Source organism: Haemorhous mexicanus, chromosome 5 (genome assembly GCF_027477595.1).
Source record: "Haemorhous mexicanus isolate bHaeMex1 chromosome 5, bHaeMex1.pri, whole genome shotgun sequence".
In the NCBI taxonomy this organism is placed as follows: domain Eukaryota; kingdom Metazoa; phylum Chordata; class Aves; order Passeriformes; family Fringillidae; genus Haemorhous; species Haemorhous mexicanus.
The window spans coordinates 74,603,848-74,624,526 of record NC_082345.1 but is presented as its reverse complement, the minus strand read 5'-3'; the positions used below and the strand labels follow the sequence as shown (position 1 = coordinate 74,624,526).

General features: G+C 50.1%; 1 protein-coding gene across 1 annotated transcript in view; it reads right to left on the bottom strand.

Moving 5' to 3' along the window:
* Positions 1–8,761: 8,761 nt before the first annotated feature.
* Positions 8,762–20,679, bottom strand: part of LOC132328189 (collagen alpha-1(VII) chain-like) — a 94,182-nt gene continuing 82,264 nt past the window's right edge. The window contains 8 exon segments of the mRNA XM_059847946.1: positions 8,762–9,008; positions 10,130–10,300; positions 11,254–11,310; positions 13,935–14,089; positions 14,547–14,583; positions 15,393–15,441; positions 17,117–17,170; positions 18,626–18,703. Of these exon segments, the coding sequence (XP_059703929.1) occupies positions 8,971–9,008; positions 10,130–10,300; positions 11,254–11,310; positions 13,935–14,089; positions 14,547–14,583; positions 15,393–15,441; positions 17,117–17,170; positions 18,626–18,703 (639 nt within the window). The 3' untranslated portion in view covers positions 8,762–8,970.

Here is a 20,679-nt window from a genome sequence, read left to right as displayed (position 1 = left end):
CACGGGGTTGGAGTCGTGATTCCAGCCGTGGAGCCTTGGCTTGGGAATGATTTCATTCCAATGAGATCAGAGGGAGGTGGTGACGTCACGGAGCCTCTCCCCATCCTCAGGAAAAACCGGGAATGGGGGCGGGGGGGGGAAGAAACGACGTCGGATCCCAAAATCTGGGAAGAGTCACCCCGAAGTGGGGCTGGCGTCAGTGCTGGGATTGCAGGATCACCTCTGTCCCCGGCGTTCTGGGGCAGGGATGTTTGCGTTCCGAAGGATTTTCCGGCTCTGAGGATGCCGTGGATTGAGGTTATCCCAAAGAATGGGGGTTGATTGCCCAAGTGGGGATTTGGAAGGGTGTTCCCTGTTTTCCCCGTTTCCAGGGAATTTTCTCTTCCCACTCAGGCAGGGAAACCCTTGGAAAATGGAAATTTTGGGAAAGTTCTTCCAGGATTTGTTTGCACGATCCTGGGTGAGGCTTTGGGAGAGGATGGGAAGGACGAGGTGTGGGATGAGGGGGAAAAGCTGCAATTCCCTAAAACTCCAGCAGGATTTACTGGGATCATCCCAAAACACCGGGCAGGGAAAATTCCCAGTTTGGGGTCCCAGCACCAGACTGGTCCCAGTGAGCCCGGAGAGGAAACTCCTGGAATTGCCCAAGGTTTGGGAGGAGAAGAGGATCAGGATGGAGATTTAGGAACAGGGATGGGGATTTGGGATCAAGGATGGAGATTTGGGAACGGGGATGGAGATTTGGGAACGGGGATGGAGATTTGGGAATGGGGATGGGGATTTGGGATCAAGGATGGAGATTTGGGAACGGGGATGGAGATTTGGGAACGGGGATGGAGATTTGGGAACGGGGATGGAGATTTGGGAACGGGGATGGAGATTTGGGAGCGGGGATGGAGATTTGGGAGCGGGGATGGGGATTTGGGAGCAGGGATGGGGATTTGGGAGCAGGGATGGAGATTTGGGAGCAGGGATGGAGATTTGGGAGCAGGGATGGAGATTTGGGAATGGAGATGGAGGTTTGGGAATGGGGATGGAGGTTTGGGAATGGGGATGGAGGTTTGGGAATGGAGATGGAGATTTGGGAGCAGGGATGGGGATTTGGAAGCAGGGATGGGGATGGAGATTTGGGAGCAGGGATTTTTCCATATGATCCAAGGAAGATCTCAGGTCCCTCCAAAGGGTCCCACCATGGATTTGTGGCTGGGCCGGATTCTCCTGGAGGCTCCGGGCCCAAATGATCCAAAATTCCATTCTGAAACTTCCTTGGAAGAGCCCTTGCCGAGCTGGAGGGGAGCAGTTATCCCTGGGAATGGGGCAAATCCTGCCAAAAGTGGGGAAAATCCTTGGAGAAACCCCTGGAGCCAGCAGAGACCGGGGCTGGGCTCTGGTTGAGGGTGGGGAGATGTTCCCAATCCCAGCCTGGAGAGAAGGAGCCAGAATTGTGGGAATTCCTGGATGAGGATCCAGGATCTGAGCTGGGAATGGTGGGAGCTTCCCTTTGCCTCCAAGCCTTGGGAATTCTGCCCAGTCAGGATCCTCCTCTCCAGCAATTCCTTCCTTTCCCACCTCAACTTGGAGCTTCCAGCTCCTGGAATGAAGTTTGGGTTTCCCTCCTTCCCCGAGGCCTGGAAGGGAATTTTTTCTCCAAATGTTTGGAATTTTGGGGCTGTTTCTGGGAAAGAAAACTCCCAGGTGACTCCAACACCAGGAGCTGGGTGGGAAAATCCACGTGAGGGATTTTTCCAAGGAAAAGGATCAGGGCACAGGACTGAGAGACTTTCCCACCTCCGGATCCCATCCCGGGCTGTTTTCCTGACTTTTATTCCCCCCCCAATTTATTTTCCCACAAAATCTTTGTTGGGGAGGGAAAAATGTCCTTGGAAGAGGCAAATCCATGCTCCAGTCGTGGAATTTTTCTGTGTTTCAGACGTGGAATTTTCATGGTGGTTTTTTTTGAGGAAAAATCGGGGAGAGAAGGCAGCAAAAAGAAGGAATTTCCTGGTTCGAGCCTTGAAAAGCAAATCCGGCTTTTTTGGCTGCCAAGGTTTGGAATTCCTCGCCCTGGGAGGAGAATTTGCTGCAGGAAAATTGTGTTTCCAAGGGAAATTTCCACCAAACTCCAAAATTCCATCCCAAACTCCCTCGGGAAGGAGCGAGCGGAGCCGGGGACATCTGAGGGCACCCACAGGACCCGGAGGCCTCAAAGTTCCCAAAAGTTTCCTGGAAAAAGTCCCGGATTCATGAAAAATGCAGGAAGTGAGGAGTGATCCCACACATCCCTGGGATTCCACCTCTCCTCACCTTTCCCCTGAGCTGAATTTCCTGGAGTGAATCATTCCTCATTAAAGTCTGGGGGAAAATCTGGGATTTGGGGTCGTCCCACCCCAGGAACTTTGAAAACAACCCCAAAAAAAAAAAAAAAATCCCAAATCCCAGAAGTTTTGCCCAGCCCAGGAGATCCCATTTGGTGCTCCCAGAATTCCGTGGACATGGATGCACCGAGGGGCAAAAAGGACTTTCCTGCTTGGCTTTGTCCCTTTTTCCCATTTTTTAGGGCTCAATTTGCCTTTTCCAGGCTGTGGAAGGAGGAGTTTCCCTAAAATCCTGCAGCAAACCCTTCCCCTGCCACGAGCCAGATTTCGGGAATTTTATGGGATTTCTCTTCCTCCTGACCCCGTTTTGGGGGGGATTTTCACTTCTTTCAACAGCTCAAATCCCTAAAGTGTTCCCAAATATTGGAAAGCTCCCTCCAATGGGAAGAGAAGAGCTGGGAACACAAAGTTTTGAATAATTATTTTGCCTTTTTTGCACTTTTTTTTCCCCCCTTTTCCCAGGGGATTTGCATTCCCTGGATTTCCACAAAACTCTCTGTGTTTCATCATCCTGGGAGTGAATTAAATTAGTTCCATTAATTAAATGAAATTAATTATTTCAATTAATTAAAGCCTGGAGCTTTGGATGCCAATGGAATGTCAGGAAAGCTCCTTGGGACGAGCTGGATTTGGGGCTATTTTGGAAATTCCCAAAAATCACCCGGGCCAAACCCAAAAATCCAACTCCAGCAGCAGCTCCTGGGCGTGGAATTAAACTTGGGATTAAATTTGGAATTAAATTTGGGATTAAATTTGAAATTAAGCTTGGAATTAAATTTGAAATTAAATTTGTGATTAAACTTGGAATTAAATTTGGGATTCAATTTGGAATTAAACTTGGAATTAAATTTGGTATTAAATTTGGAATTCAATTTGGGATTAAATTTGGTATTAAATTTGGAATTAAGCTTGGAATTAATCTTGGAATTAAACTTGGAATTAAATTTGGGATTAAATTTGGAATTAAATTTGGGATTAAATTTGGTATTAAATTTGGAATTAAGCTTGGAATTAAGTTTGGAATTAAACTTGGAATTAAATTTGGGGTTAAATTTGGAATTAAATTTGGAATGAAATTTGGAATTCAATTTGGTATTAAATTTGGAATTAAGATTGGAATTAAACTTGGAATTAAATTTGAGATTAAACTTGGAATTAAACTTGGAATTAAGCTTGGGATTCAATCTGGGATTCAATTTGGGATTAAATTTGGAATTAAATTTGGAATTAAATTTGGAATTAAACTTGGATTTTGCTGCTTTCCCTCCACAGGAAGACAAAGAAAAAAGCGTTGGAAGAGGGAAAAATAATCCCAAATTCTCCAAATTTTCCTGGGATGTTTTTATGTCTTTCCCTCTGTTGCATTTCCTGCCCCTTTTCCAAAGGGATTTTTGCCCCTCCCTGGCCACGTGGGCAGCACAGACAAAAAAATCCAGGAATTTGTGAAGGGAGCCGGGATCCTGGTTCAGATCCCGGGAATTTTCTGTGTCCCAGTGGAAAATCCACTTTTATCCCAAGGATCTGAGCCTTGGAGCTGCTCCTGCTTTTTCCTGTGCCCAGAAGTGGGATCTGATCCCACGGCTGGAAAAGGCTGGAAGAGCTCAGGGAATGTCTCATCCCCCCAGGTAGGTTTTGGTGCCTTTCCAGGATTTTTTTGGGATTTTCCAGGTGCCAAACGGGGCAGGAGAAGCAGCCCAGGGTGGGATTGCTCCTTGGATCTCCAGGGACAAACTCATCCTGAGTTTTCCCCCTTTCCTGCCTGGCACTGAAGGTTTGCCAGGATTTTCCAAGGATTTTTTTTTTTTTTTTTTTTTTTTTTTTTTTTTTTTTTTTTTTTTTTTTTTTTTTTTTGCTTTCCCAAGGCAAAAAAAAAAGGATTAGGGAATTAGGGATGGGGATTTGGGAACAGGGATTTGGGAACAGGGATGGGGATTTGGGATTTGGGAACAGGGGATGGGGATTTGGGAACAGGGATGGAGATGTGGGAATAGAGATGGGGATTTGGGATTTGGGAACAGGGATGGAGATTTGGGAACAGGGGATGGGGATTTGGGAACAGGGATTTGAGAACAGGGATGGGGATTTTGGATTTGGGAACAGGGGATGGGGATTTTGGATTTGGGAACAGGGGATGGGGATTTGGGATTTGGGGACAGGGGATGGGGATTTGGGATTTGGGAACAGCGGATGGGGATTTGGGAACAGGGGATAGGGATTTGGGAACAGGGATTTGGGAACAGGGATAAGGATTTGGGAGCAGGGATTTGGGAACAGGGATAAGGATTTGGGAACAGGGATTTGGGAGCAGGGATTTGGGAACAGGGATAGGGATTTGGGAACAGGGATTTGGGAACAGGGATAGGGATTTGGGAACAGGGATTTGGGAACAGGGATTTGGGAACAGGGGATAGGGGTTTGGGAACAGGGATGGGGATTTGGGAGCAGGGATTTGGGAACAGGGATAAGGATTTGGGAACAGGGATTTGGGAGCAGGGATAAGGATTTGGGAGCAGGGATGGGGATTTGGGAACAGGGGATAGGGATTTGGGAACAGGGATTTGGGAACAGGGATAGGGATTTGGGAGCAGGGATTTGGGAAAAGGGATGGGGATTTGGGAACAGGGATAGGGATTTGGGAACAGGGGATAGGGGTTTGGGAACAGGGATGGGGATTTGGGAACAGGGATTTGGGAACAGGGATAAGGATTTGGGAGCAGGGATTTGGGAGCAGGGATTTGGGAACAGGGATAAGGATTTGGGAGCAGGGATGGGGATTTGGGAACAGGGATAGTGATTTGGGAATGGGGATGGAGATTTGGGAGCAGGGATGGAGATGTGGGAACAGAGACGGGGATTTGGGAACAGGGATTTGGGAACAGGGATTTGGGAACAGGGATGGAGATGTGGGAAGAGGAACAGGGATCCCCCCCCAGAAGGACTGTGGGTGGCAGGAAAAGCTCCCGGAGAGGATGGAGGGAGTCACGGAGGCTTTTCCAAGCTTTAGGCCAGGCTGGATGAGGCTTGGAACTGCCTGGGATCGTGGGAGGTGTCCCTGGCCATGGGATCCTTTCAACCAAACCATTCCATGATCCCAGGATCAATTCCAGCCCTCCACCTTTAATTGCTGCCACTGTAGGAATCCAGAACTAACGAGCCCAATTCCAGCTGGGAACACCAGCAGGGATTTCCCGGGCTGCTTTTCCAGCCGGCAGGATTTCGTCGGCTCCTTCCCGGCGGATCCCATCCAATCTCCCGGCACATCCGGAGGGCGCTGGGCCAGCTCAGCCGTGGCCTCTCCGGGCTGGCTCCTTATCCAATTACCCAATTATCCCGAGCCAGCCTCTCCTCCCTCCCCATCCCTTCTCCCGCCGCGGGGTTGCTTAGGAACTGCCGCCCACACCGGGGGGTTCCAGATTCCCGTGCTGGATGCAGGAATCCATATTCCCAATATCCCAGGAATCCCCTCCTGGAAAGGGGCTGGGAGTGCCCCTCAATCCATGATTTGCATCCCCGAGCCACAAATCCCGTTCCACAATCCCTCTTTACTTCCAGATTTGTGAGCTGGCGTGGAGTGCTCTAAATCCCAGATTTCCACGCTCAGCTTGGCTCTTCCCAAGGCCTTTCTCCAAAGGATGTTCAGGAATTTTCTGCTTCGGAGGCAGGAAAGCCACCGGAAAACCTGAAACCTCTCCCCCCACTCCTGCCCTGAGATAATTTCCAGGAACTCGATTAGGCTGACCCGACATTTCCAGGGAAGCGCCGGGGCTCCGTTCCCGGAATGCCGCGGCCCTGTCAAAGCCTGGATGGCAAATCCGTTGGGAACATTGGATTAATCCAGGGAGGATTAAAAAGAAATTCCGGTTCTCAGTTTCCCCGAGCTCTGATGGGAATTTGAGCTGGGTTTAATCCACTGAGCTCGACCTTAGGCCTGCCTAAATATTGGTTTTCACTTCCCGGCTCTTCCAAACCTGGATTAAATCACTTGGATCCCTCGGGAATGTGGATTTTGGTGGAGGGTTTGGAGCATTCCCTTGGGAAGCTCTTCCCAGCTCCTTTGGATGCTCCTGGACCAGGAGGCCAAATCCTTCTGCAGCCTCGGATTTGGGATTTGGAGCCAAAAGCTGCTGAGAAATTCCAAAGCCAGGGAGGTGAGCTCTGATTTTTAGGGATGGCACTGGGCTGGAAAGGGAAAATGAAGGGATTGGCCAAAAAATTCTGGGAATAACAACACAGGAAGGGAATTTCCTCAGGCTCCCAGATCCCACAGGTCCGTTCCTCCCCTCCTGCTGCCTCCAGCCCTGTGCATTCCAGGCCCTAAAGAGGATTTCCATGGAATTTCTGCTGCTTGGGGTCTCCTCAGCCTTGGTGAGAACTTCCCAACGTTTGGCTCCAAATCCCAAATCCTAAAGGCTGGAGAAGGATTTGGCCTCCTGGTCCTGGAGCATCCAAAGGAGTTGGGAAGAGCCTCCCAAGGGATCCATAGGGGGGATTGAAGGATTTTTCCTCTTGGATTTGGGAAAAAATTCCACTTTGAGTTCTTAATGAGCACCTAATTATCGACAATCCTTAATGGAATGGAAGGAAGAGGATTTTTAATATGGAGCAATAGGGAATGGCTTTAAACTGGAACAGGGCAGGCATGGATGGGATCTTGGGAATGAGGAATTCCTGCCTGGGCTGGAATTCCCAGAGCAGCTGGGGCTGCCCCTGCATCCCTGGAATGTCCAAATCCAGGCTGGACACTGGGGCTGGAGCAGCCTGGGACAGCAGAAGATTCCCTGTCCATGGCAGGGGTGGAATGGGATATTCCTTAAAGTCCCTTCAATCCAAACCATTCCATGATTTTTTTTCCAGCCAGGGAACCTGTGGCTCCTCCAAGTCTCCACTTCCCTGATCATTTGTGCCCGTTTAATTTGGGAACGAGATGATTTCCTGATTATTTCAAATCCTTTATTTTTCCCTGCATGGTCTCAGCTCCCTTGGGGCTGGAATTCCACTCATTCCATATTCCCTGGCATGTTGGATTCCAGAGGCTGCGGCGTGCCAAGCTCAGCATCCTTCAGCATTCCTGGGTAAATTCACACAGGGAAACCAGGAAAATGGGAAAATGTGGGAATGTTCCCCAGAATTCCACTTGTTCCCAAGCCCTGTGGGAAAACCCAATCCCTCCCTTCCAGGTGACGCCGCTTTTCCCACCGGGAATGTTTTGTTTCTTCTCCCAGGGAATATTTTTCTGGAATGTTTTTCCTGCCCAAGGCCATCTCAGGACAGAGCAGGATTTCAAGAGGAGAGGCTGGAATTGTCACTCTGGAAAGGGCTTACAAAATTCCATGTTTTTCAGGGTTTTTTTTGGGGAGGAAAAGGAACAAAGGTCCCCAAATCTCTGCTCCTCCCTCCTCACTGCCTGGGACATTGTGGGGAAGGGAATTCCCGGGATTTTGGAGTGAGGAGAATATTTTTCCTGCCTGTGCTACCAGGAGCAAAGGGCCAACCCTGAATCCCAGGAAATCTGAAATCTGGGAACGCTGAAACCTGGGAAATCTGAGCTCACATTTACCAAATTACATGGAAAACTTTCAATAAATCCCTGTTTTCCCACTGGAAATTCTTGGGATTTTGGGAGTGAGGAGAATCCTTTTCCTACTGTGCTACCAGGAGCAAAGGGCTAACCCCGAATCCTGGGAAATCTGAAATCTGGGAATGCTGAAACCTGGGAAATCTGAGCTCACATTTACCAAATTACATGGAAAACTTTCAATAAATCCCTGTTTTCCCACTGGAAATCCTGTAACCTTTCCCAGGGATTGTCCCATGGAGCAGGACTCCTCTCAGCTGTGTCTGTGTCTCCATGGAACCAAAATCCAGGGATTTGGAATCCCTCTACCTGGATTTCCACAGGGTGCAGCTCCAAGCTCCTCGAGGAATTGGAAGTGGCATTTTTTTAGGGAGAAGCCTGGCTTGGATCCCTGTTTTTTTCTTGGAGATTTTGGGATGGCTCCTTTAACCTGCTCAGGGAATTCCCAAGTGGAGGAAGAGGTGGGAATTCTTAAGGGCCACAGGGAATGCCTGAAGGCTCCAGGGAATTCCCAAGTGAAGGAGAAGGTGGGAATTCCTAAAGGCCCCAGGGAATTTCTGAAGGCTCCAGGGAATTCCTGAAGGCTCCAGGGAATTCCTGAAGGCTCCAGGGAATTCCCAAGTGGAGGAGGAGGAGGTGGGAATTCCTAAAGGCCCCAGGGAATTTAGGGCCAGGCCAAAAGGGATGGGGCTCCACCTGATCCAGCTGGAAAAATGGACATTCCCACCTTTCTCTGTCCTTTCCAAGGTTTCCCTCTTCCAGGTGAGTGATCCAGAATTCCCTAGCATTGAGAGACTTTTATTTTACAAAAATAAAACCCGGGAATTTGTGCTGCCTGGTTTGGCTCAGGAATTCTGCCCTTCCCATCCTCCTTTTCCTGAGCATCCAGAGCTTTCCCTCTCCTCATCCCATAATGTCCAGAATTCCAGTTTCCTGACGTCTTTTTTTCCATAGTCTTGGTGCTTGTTTTCCTTGTCCAACCCGGAGGTGTTGGAGTCACTCCTCCCAATCCCGTGGGATTTAAACTGAAGCTCTTGGAGCTGCTCCTCTCCCTCTGCCTGGTTTGGGAAAAAGAGGGAAGAGGAAACAGTGGGAATGTTGGCTGCAGTTTGGGCTCCCTCTTGGAATTCCCAAGTTCACAGCGGCTCGGGAGGCCCCTGGCACCATGGGATTGTCCCATCCCACATCCACAAAAAGCAAATATCCCAATCCTGGTTGGATCCTGGCTCTGTTCAGGATCAGCCAGGAAAAACGGGAGCATGGAGGACTCAGGGATCTGCCTTGGATTGGGATTCAACCCATTCCCAGTGGTTGTTTCTTCCCACAGACCATGCTGGAGGTGAAGTTCCCTGGAAAAAGATCGGGCAGGAGGAGCTTCACTCATTTCCTGGTGCTGCTGGGCCTGGATTTCAAGCCCTTGGAGTGATTCCCAAAATTATGGATCCGAGCCTTTAATTCCTCTCCCTTTTTGAAGTTTCCCTCAAGCCCAGAGCAGATGAACCTCACCAGAGATTTTTTTTAATGGATTGTGGAGAATGCATGGATATTTTTTCCCAAAGGTCTCCAGGCAGAGGGAATTCCCAGAGAAGAATATTTTCCTTGGACAGCTGGGATCAGTCACAGCTCCTGCCCTGCTTGGAGCAGGGTTTGCATTCCCCGTTTTCCCTGGGATGACCTGGAGATGAGGGAAAATCCACACAAACGGATCCCAGACCTCCTGGATCTGGCAATGGGAGCCAAGCTGTGCTCCCAGGAGATTTTCCCATTGATTCCCAGGATGAGGTGAGACCCCAGGCCTGGGCTGTTCATCCAGACCCAAACTGGTCTAGATCAGACTTCAGGTTCTGCCTGGAGATGCCAGACTCTGCTTGGATGGAACATTCCAGGGTTTTGAGGCCACAAATCCCCAAATCCCTGCAAAATTTCACTCCTTGGAAAGCACAAAAGGTGTCAAAAACATCAGGGCCTGGTGTCCAGGTGGATCCATGCCCATCCCACCCATGGAATTAGCCCAGGGGAGCTGTCCAGGAGCTGCTGGGAATGATCTGGGAATAAAACCCTGCAACTTCCTGGCACTTCCACCGTAAGGAAGTGACAGTGGGAAAACCCGGGATGGGATTTCCTGCTCTGGCCTCGCTCCTGGCTGGAGGAGGAGGGAATCTGGAGGAACCAGGCTCACCTGGGGGGCTCTGGCAGCGGCGTTGGCATTCCCGCCGGGATGGGAAGCGGTTGCTGTTCCCTCGGCAGCCCCCGAAGAGGAAGGGCCGGCAGGAGTTGGTGGGGACATGGAAGTACCAGAGCAGGGAATGGTGCTGGCAGGAGCCCTCATCCATGGGCTGCAGGCACCGGGCTGCAGGAAAACACCCCACAATTCCCATGGGTTGGATCCCAGTGGGAAAACACCCCACAATTCCCCGGGTTGGATCCCAGTGGGAAAACACCCCACAATTCCCATGGGTTGGATCCCAGTGGGAAAACACCCCACAATTCCCATGGGTTGGATCCCAGTGGGAAAACATCCCACAATTCCCAGGGGCTGGATCCCAGAGGGAAAACACCCCACAATTCCCACAGGTTGGTTCCACGTGGGAAAACAACCCACAATTCCCACAGGCCATTCCTACCCAATCCCGCATTCCCCACAGGTTGGATTTGGGTGGGAAAACACCCCCCCCCCCACCTTCCCAGGGGTTGGATCCATTCTGGAAAACACCCCCCAAAAAAATGGGGATATCCAGCCCTAGATTCCCAGAGGGGACAAAGGAGGGAATCAAGCCCTGGATTCCCAGAGGGGACAAAGGAGGGAATCCAGCCCTGGATTCCCAGAGGGGACAAAGGGCACATCCAGCCCTGGATTCCCAGAGGGGACAAAGGAGGGAATCCAGCCCTGTATTCCCAGAGGGGACAAAGGGCACATCCAGCCCTGGATTCCCAGTGTGGGATGAGCTCCCACTGTGCTGCTCCATCATCCATCCCTGTGATTCCCACCATGGAGGCCCCTGACTTTTCCAAAGGGACAGTCCAACCCTGGATTCCAGGTGGGATAGTTTCACAGGAATGTTTGCATCCAGGGAATTCCAGGAGGATTCTCCTGGCATGTTTTTCTGGATCAAAGCCCCCTCCAGTTCCTTCACCACCAGCTCAGCAGCCCTGGGGCAAACCCAGCTGCTTTAAGCCAAGCCCAAACTCGGTTTTAACCTCGTGTAACTCCTTCAGAGCCGCATCCCTCGATCCCAAGGCCGAGCAGCCCTTCCCACCTGGGAAGTGACTTCCCAAAATGCCACTTAATTCCCAGCTTTTCACCTGGTAATTGGCTGTCGGCTTCTCCCTGAGAGGCTCCCGCCGTCTGCTGCGCCGGGGCTGGGGGGGACAACAAACCAAGGAAATCACACGGAACGAGGGCGTGCAAACAAATTATCCCTCATTTAAATAAAGCTCCTCGGAGCCGTCCGTGGCTGACGAGTTCTCCTAATTAATGTCACGGAGCAACCGGCCACGGGCGGCGCGGAACCGGCGGCAATAAAACCCTTAATGGTGTTAAACAACTCCGTGGGAAAGGTTGGGCGTTTGTCAGAGGAGAGGGAAGTGTTGGTGGCTGTTTGCAGGAGATAAATGTCAGGCTGGAGCTGGGGAGGCTCGGAAAAGCCGGGAGCGATTGGAATCTGGCGGCAATAACGCTCCGGCTGCAGAATCCTGTTAGCGCTGGGAGCCGCTCCGCGCTCGTCACTTAGCAGAGGGATTTATGAGCCCTCCTGCCTCAGCCCCGGCTTGTAATGGGATTGTTGGCTGCTGCCGTGATTCAATAACACCTGGAATGTCCCATCCAGAGGGATAAATCGAGTTTGGATCCAGATGGGAGACTCTGACGTCCGGCACGGACGTCGGGAGAGCGCCCGGAGTGGGGATTGCTGGGGTTTGGTTCTAGGCTTGGCTGGGTTTTTTTGGGATGTGGTCATTCCTTACGTGGGGCTGTCATCCATGGGTGTCACTCAAAACCCTTCCCAGAGCTCTCCATCCTGGGGAATCGTGGAATCATAAAATATGAGCTTGGAATTGGATGATCCTTAAGGCCTCTTCCATCCCAAACCATTCCATATCCCAAACTGGAAAGGGGGCTGTAAAAAACCTGGAATCCAAATCTCTGTTGGACCCTTTGGATGATCCTTAAAGCCCCTTCCATCCCTAACCATTCCACGTCTCAAACTGGAAGGGATCAATAAAGACCATCGAGTCCAACTTTCTGTTGGAATATGAGCTTGGACCTGGATGATCCTTAAGGCCTCTTCCATCCCAAACCATTCCATGCCTCATGTTGAAAAGGGGGCTGTAAAAACCCCGGAATCTAAATCTCTGTTGGACCCTTTGGATGATTTTTACGGTCCCTTCCATCCCAAACCACTCCCTGTCTCAAACTGGAAGGGATCAATAAAGACCATCGAGTCCAACTTTCTGTTGGAATATGAGCTTGGAACTGGATGATTTTTAAGGCCCCTTCCATCCCAAACCATTCCATATCCCAAACTGGAAAGAGGCCTGTAAAAACCCTGGAATCCAAATCTCTGTTGGACCCCTTGGCCTGGAACTGGATGATTTTTAAGGACCCTTCCATCCCAAACCATTCCATATCCTAAATTTGAAGGGTCTGTAAAAACCCTGGAATCCAAATCCCTGTTGGACTCCCTGCCTTGGAACTGGATGATTTTTATGATCCCTTCCATCCCAAACCATTCCATGTCCAAATTGGAAGGTGTTGGAAGGATCCTGGAGTCCAACTCTGTCTTAGACTGGAATTTGGAGCATTGAGACCTCACCTGTAGGGTATTTTTGGGGCCACCAAGAGGATTTAATGACAGTGTTTGATCGAGTTTAATTAAACCCCAAACCCCCAGGCTGGAAAACCATTCCACTGCTCCATGCCCCTCATTTGGAAGAAATTCCCCAAGAAAGTCACGCTTACATCCCATAATAAACCCCCACAGCTGTAAAATGCAGGACAACAGTGTAAAGGTGACAACACCGGGGTGTAAAGGTGACAACACCGGGGTGTAAAGGTGACAACACCGGGGTGTAAAGGTGACAACACTGGGATGTCTTTCTCAGTGCAATGGGAATTTTAAATTATTTTGAATTATTTCTCCAGCTGTGCCATCCATTGTACCCACCCCTCCTCCTCCTCCTCCTCCTCCTCCTCCTCCTCCTCCTCCTCCTCCTGGTGACAAAATCTGAGCACCTTCATCAGCCGAATTACAAGAAATTATCCCAAACTCTCCCTCCTGTTTAATCCTGCCCTGCAGTTTGGATTTTGAGCTCCAGGTAGAAGGAATCCAGCCCCAAGTCACTCCACAATCCCTCAGTTTTCCCCCGTCCTGTTTTCCCTCTGTCCCACCAATCCAGGTGGAAATCCAAGCCCTGGTGAGGAGATCAGGAGATCCATGGGTGGCTCTTGCCCTTCTCTTGGAGCAGATCTGGCTCTCCCAGGGCCCTTCCCTCTGGGAAAACACTAACAGGAACAGCTCCAGTTGTTTTTCCACGAGGGAAAGCTCCTGGAAAACACGTTTTTCCATGTTTTTAAGCTGTGGTTTTATCCTTTATTACAATGTTCATGAGGCCCTGGGCAGGAACAGTCTGGGATGAGGGTTTGGTCTCCGAGATGCCATTTCTGCCTGGCTGGAAGTTTTGCTGGAACTTGCCAAGGATGTGGTGGGAAAAGTGGGACAAAATCAGCCTGGAAAGGGCTGCCTCCTCCCAGCTTTTTAAATGAACCCTTTGGAAGGCTGGGATCACCACTGATCCCACGAATATTTGGGTTTTCCTCACCTTCCAGGGGCATGGGCTTGTGTCCCCTGCAAGGGCCTGGGAGCCCTCACTGGGAGTCCCATCCCTGCCTCATTCCTGCCCAATTCCAGGGAAGAGGATTTACCATGGAATGCTCCAGAGGATGGATTCCATGGCTGGAAAGATGGGAAGGAGGAGGCTGAACTCACCTGCAAGGAGTGGAGGTGGCTCCATGAAGGGCTTCACCGTGGCCTGGCCGTGAGTTGTGCCAAGCTTTTCTTCCCAATTTCCACCATTCCTGGCGTATTCCCGAGGCTGGGAATACCCTTGGAGCCGCCTGTGGACTTCAGCCACCTCCAGACCTGTGGATTGAGGGTCACTGAGGATGAATCTGATGCTTTGGGGTGGGCAGATCAGCTCTCCAGGCTCCCTGGACCCCGCTGGGTTTGAGGATTCCATGAGTCCTGGAGCTCATCCTGGGAATGGTTTGGGGTGGTGGAGCAATCCCGGGATTTTGTGGGCAGGGATTGGGATTTCTGTGGGCTCAGCTTTGAAAGCTGGGAGCCAGGAAGGGATTTGAGCACGTCCTGGAGGAGAGGGTGAAAGCAGGAGACTTCCAGGTGTCCCTCTGACCCCTCAGATTCCTCCCAGGATGACCCATCCCCCCCAAACCAGGATCCAAAAGCTCTTGGTGATCCAGCATTTTCTGAACTGAATCCCAGAAAAAAAACCCCAACATTTATTCCTAAAAAAACAACTTTTCACTTGCGGTATTTGGGCAAGGAGAAGATCCTTTCCTGCATGAATTCCCAGCCTTTCCCTTTTCCATGGACATCTTTCCCAACTCACCTCCACAGCCTGCAGACAGAAGAGACAGGGAAGGGTTTGTTTGCTGCTTTTTTTTTTTTTTTTCCCAGCATAAATTAAGATTTTCCAAGGAAATAATTATTTTTACGGATTATTTTTCATCCCTTTCCCCCCCTTCTCAAGGATCCAAATGCTTCCTAACAACTCCAGTGGTGGTGAACCTAAAAACCTTCCACATCCATAGGGAAAGCCCTGGGAATGGGGCAGGAAGGTTCTGCTGGATCTCAAATAAATGGATTTCTTCAGGGCAAAAAAAGCAAGACCCCTCCAAAAATTTCAGTGTTGGGGTTCTGGGATAAAACCATTCCCAAATTTGGTGGGTTTTGTTTTTTGTTTTGTTGGGGTTTTTTGTTTGCTTGTTTGTTTTTTGGGGTTTTTTAAAATTTTATTTGTTTTTTTGGTGTTTTGGGGATTTTTTGGGAGTTTCTTTTTGGGGTTTTTTTTTTTGTGGTCCTGGTGGCAGTTATTCCCTGTGGGAGCAGAGAGTTCTGTGTGCCAAGGAATGCCACAAAAAACTGGGAATTCAAAGGTTCACTGACCTCCAGGTGACCCAGCACCTTCCCAATCCACGAGGGAATGGGGGAAAAGATTCCCTGACAAAACCAAATGGGAAGAGAGGGCGGGGTTAAGGGATAAAAATGGAGAGTTTCAGGAGGTCAGGAATCTGCAGGGCCTGGAATTCCACACTCCTGGAGAGGGGCCCCAGCTCCACCTGCTGCTGACGGTGACATTTGGACGCGTGCTGGCACGGAAATAGCTCCAATTTAGCTGCTGGCAGGGTCACCACGGGGCCAACTCACCACAAATCCCTCTCATTTCGCTCCTCAGCACTTCCTTCACCTCTTCCTCCTGCGCCAGAGTGGGAAAAATGGAATTTAGGGATGAATTCCAGCCCTGGCACCATCTCCCTGCTTGTCCCACCGAGGTGGAGCCGCCTGGTGTGGGGTGTACTGAAAGCAGGGATTGGGGAGCTTGGTTTGGAGGTTTGCAACTCACTCCCTCTGGGAATTCCTGGTTTTCCTGCAGCTCCTCTGGCCATGAGGAATGGGATCCCAGCCCAAGTCACCCCTCAAACCTGGGCTGGCTTTCCAAGGAGCGTCGCCACCCTCCTGGTGCTGTCCCACCGAGGTGGAGCCACCTCGTTTGGGGTGCAATGAGATTGGAGATTTGGAGTGATGGGGAGCTCCACCCAAGATTGGTGGCTCATTCCCTTTGGAAATTCCGGGTTTTCCTACAGCCAGATCCTCTGGCCATGAGGAATGGGACACCAGCCCCTGTCACCCCTCGAACCTGGGCTGGCTTTCCAAGGAGTGGATGATTTCCAAGGTCCCTTCCATCCCAAGCCATTCCATGTCCCAAACTGGAAGGGATCAATAAAGACCACCGAGTCCAGCTCTCTGCTGGAATCCCTGCCTTGGAATTGGATGATTTCCAAGGTCCCTTCCATCCCAAACCATTCCATGTCCCAAACTGGAAGGGTCTGTAAGAACCCTTGCCACCCACCAACCCATGTCACCCCTCACACCTGGGCTGAGGGTCCCCACCCTCCTGGCATTGTCCCCAGAGCCACGATCTCCCAAACTTCCCTGAGCTCTGAAAAGCCATGGAGCCACCTGCATCCAAATTATCCTCCAGGATTGTCCCTTGGGAACGTGGAACCACATCTGATGATTTGGAGCTGCACCTCCTCCTGCTCTCCCTGCCTCTGTCCCAGCCAACGCCGTTCCCCAGGGAATGAGACCTCCAGTCTCCTGGATTGGGAGCCCAGCCTTCATCCCTGGGACAGCCAACAGCCACTGATCCCATTGGGAATCTTCCCTGTGGGATGGTCGATGTCCTGCTGGACTTCCTGGGGTCATCGCCTCTTATCCTTCTTGGGGTGCCGAATTTTGGGGCATTTTCCCATGTAGGGAGCTGGAATTCTCAGCAGCCCAAATTTAGGGGATCCTTTCCCACAGCCCCCCCGCTTGGATAATTAATCCTGCTTGGAGAATTAATCCTGCTTGGAAAATTAATCCTCACCCTTGGAAAATGGAAATATTGTCTCATGTCAGTCAAGTGGCACAAAATCTGGGATGAAGGGATGTGGTGGGAGCTGCAACAGGAATTTTGTCCTGATCCATGTGGCTCAGCCCCTCCTTCTTCCTCGGGATTTGGAAGCCCAGGGCGGCAGCTTTTCCCTAAAGGCTTTGGAAACGGGGCACATTTCCCTCTCCTGCTTTTCCTTTGGCTTGGGTCAGCCCTGGAGCACCCATCCTGTCGGACAATCAGGAGTTGGGAATCACGGCAAGGATGCGGGCAGGAAAACCTGCCTGGCGCTTTAGGCTTGGCTTTGTAGAGCCCAGCTCTGCTCCCGCCCCGCTCTGCTGTCCCTGGCTAACCCCCCAGCCTCATTTCCCAGATATTCTCAGAGCAAATCCCCTTCTCAGCATTTCCCCCCTCCCCTCGGCCTCTTAGGGCTCTTTGGCCGATTTTCTCCATTTTCCCCCCGAAATGGGAAAGGATCTTGGGAGGAAGCACTCACGGAAAGGCCCGGCTCTCCCTTGGCTCCTTTCTGCCCGGCAGGACCATCTTCCCCCTGTCAAAAACACCTGGATCATTATCACATCTCCGGAGATGTTCCTGAAATGCTCTGGGGATAAGTGCTCCTCAGGGATGACAGCTCGGGAGGGAGATGGGCAAAAAGCCTCACGTGTTTTCCTATAAATTTCAGGGATATCTGAGAGTGGCTCAGAGGGCTGACAGGCACGGCCTCATCCATGTGTCCATCAGATCCCAGATTTTTTGGGAGCTCTGCTCCGTCCCAACAACATTCATTAAAAACAGGAGCAGCTCCTTCCCAAGCCTGGCATCCTGATCCTGGGATAATTAAGTCGGTGTCCTGAGCACTTGCAATTATCTCTCCATGGAGAGGTCAAATCAGGATCTCCCAAATTTCCCTGAGCTCTGAAAAGCCATGGAGCCACCTGCATCCAAATTATCCTCCAGGATTGCCCCTTGGGAAGGGGCTGTGGAACCACATTTGATGATTTGGAGCTGCACCTCCTCCTATTCATTAAAATCGGGAGCTGAGGGCCAGCGGCTCCTTCCCAAGCCTGGCATCCTGATCCTGGGATAATTAACAACTTGACGTCCTGATCACTTGCAATTATCTCTCCAAGGAGAGGTCAGATCTTCCCCTGAAGAGATGGGAAAGGAGGGGAGGAAAGGGGATGGAAAATCTCCAGAGGGACACGAGGTGGGAGATGAAATCCGTGGATCAAGTCAGGTTTATTTTCCAGCAGGAAAAGGGGGATACATGGAGAGGGTCTGGCCTGCACAGAATCTTTGGGAATCAAGCAGAAGATTTGAAACTGGAGCTGCAATTCCAGTGCTGGAAAGATGGAAAAACCAGGAGATATTGAGCTTTGTCAACAAGGGATAAAAAAGCCCTGACAAATTTTCCACTCAGAACTGCTGGAAACTGGATTTGTGGATTAAGGGCGCTTCAAAATATTAAAGGACAAGGAGCACAAGAAGGATGATCCCAATTAAAGCCGGGAGGATCATTTTTCTCAATCCATGCTCACTTCCAGTGCCAGGAAAAATCACATTATCCACCAGCAGCACATGGAGTTAAAGCCGTGCCACTCCTGACCCTCAAATCCCTTGGGATTTTGGGGTTTGCGGGTGTAGGGGCTGACCCCGAACCGGTTGGGATTGGGATCCAAAGCTCTTGTTGGAATTCTCTGCTGAGCATTAATTGTGCATTAATTACCCTGCACTGGTTATTGGTTCATCCCTGTTCTGCCTCGGGGATGTGCTGATCCAAAGTTTGATGTTTTCCCAAAGGAATCCTCCCCACAGCTGGAGACACCTCCAGGCAGGAATTTGGGCGGCACTGCCCGTGTCCAGTGCCTGGAATTTGGGATTCCAATGGCTCTGCTCTTGTTGGAAGATCTGGAGAGCTGAGAAATGAAACCTGGAAGGTCCAAGGCTCATCCAAACCCGGTTTGGAATTTTGGGAACTCCCCTGGATCATTCCCATACTGACCACTTCTCCTTTTGGCCCATCCATGCCCGGGGGTCCCTGGAGGCAGAGCTGGGATCTCCCTCTTTTCCCTGGTGGACCCTGGGGAGGAAAAGGAGAGTTCTGTCAGCACTTCCAGAGATATCCCACATTTCTTTGGGATTTTTCCCCCAAAAAACCCAACCTGGGATGGGAATCTGCTCTGGAATTTTTTTCCCCTCTCTCCCAACCCCACAAGCCATTCCTGGAGCTTCTCCTTTAATTCCAGGAGAAGCCAGGGAGAGGTGTGGGTGGAAAGAGTGGCACCTCGCAGCCTCTCTTTAATCAGTGTCCAAAAAAAAGCCATTTATTATCCCAGACAGGCTTTTCTGGGCTCTCTAATAACATCAAAAATTCCAGCCTTTTTAAATATCCATGAGGGAATCTTGTACTTTCGGCTCCCTCCTCCCTCCTGTGATTCCTTTGATTTATTTTTCATGGCAAGGCACAGCCTGGGGAGCAAGAGAAGGGAGAATAATTTTGTTTCCATGGGCTGGAGCGGGATTTAATCCATATTTTATTGTTCTGGAAGGACCTTTTTCCACCTTCTTCCTATAACCACCCTTCAAAATTCCTTTTAAAGATCCCCATCACACTTCCAGCCTCCTTATTCAGTGACTTCAAGCTCTTATTTTTAAGGAAGATGCAGATTTCCAGAGGTGTTTTCCTGGTAAAATTCAGCTTCCATAGGGCAAATTAGCAGGGAGAAAATCCAAGTGCCTTTGGGGGAAAAAAATTAAAATTTAGGAGTTGTTTTAAAGCCGACTTTGTGATAAAGGAGTTGATTCAGGAGATCTGGTGCCACAAACAAAAAAAAATATTGGGAATTTCTGGATGTGGGTTGAGTTTATCCTTTCTGCCCTGCATCCCTCTTCTTGCCTTAAATCCCTTTTTTTTTTTTGGGGAATTCCATGGGATCACACATTTTTGTCTTTCTGAAGAGCAGCCTCGTGTTCTGATCAACATCTCCCATTCCATATTTCAGTATTGCAGTTTTTAATTACTTAATTAATTAAAACATTAATTTTCATGTGGGATTTGCCAAAATCTCACCAATATTTGGTCCTGCTGGAGCTGACATGGTGTAAGAGGTGTCCATGGATATCAGCTTGGGAAAAAAGTAAGGAAATTCTGCTGGAGTGAGGTGGAAAAGAGATTTTTTAGTGGCCCATCCATGTCAGAATTCCTGCCAAGATCTGTAGGACAAGGAGACCTTGGAGATCCAGGAGGGTGGATCTGATGAGATCCAGACTCACTCCGATTTTCCCAGAAAATTGGGGATTGTCCCAAATTCCATCCTCCAAAATCCAAATTACTGCTGTCATCGTCAGGAATCAAGCAGGGCTTACGGATAAAATTTGGTTTTCCAGGTTATTTTCTTCCAACTTTTCTTTGATCCTTGGATCTTCCAGGTAATTTTTGTGCTCTTTAATCCAAGCCTGAAACTCTCCCAGCAAAACCACGGAGGGAATTTTCACTTCCAGCCTTTTTTCACTTTGGAAAGTTATTTATTTCTCAGAGCTGTCTGAAGAAAACTTCCAGGGCAGGGTGATCCTGCTCATCGATGGAATTAACATCTCATTTCCCAGGATTTTTTTCCCTACGTTTCTAAAGGTGCCCAGCGTGGCCGGAATGCAAAAATATTCATTAAAAACGGGAGCTGAGAGCCGGCGGCTCCTTCCAAGGGTTGGCACCCTGATCCTGGGATAATGAACCACCTGGTGTCCTGATCTCTTGGAATTAGCTCTCCATGGAGAGGTCAGATCTCCCCCTGAAGAGAGGGAAAGGAGGGGAGGAGAGGGAAAATGTCTGGAGGGAAAGGAGCTGGGAGAGGGAATCCATGGATTGAGATTCCTGGAAGAGGGAACATGGGAGAGCTTGGGAGATGGGGACATTGGGGACACTGGGGACATTGGGGACACTTCAGGGGTGTTCGTGCACATGAGGGTGTCCAGGAGTGGATCCCTGTGGGATTTGGGATCTGTGGGATTCCTGTGGAGTTTGGGACCTGTGGGATTCAGGATCTGTGAATCCCTGTG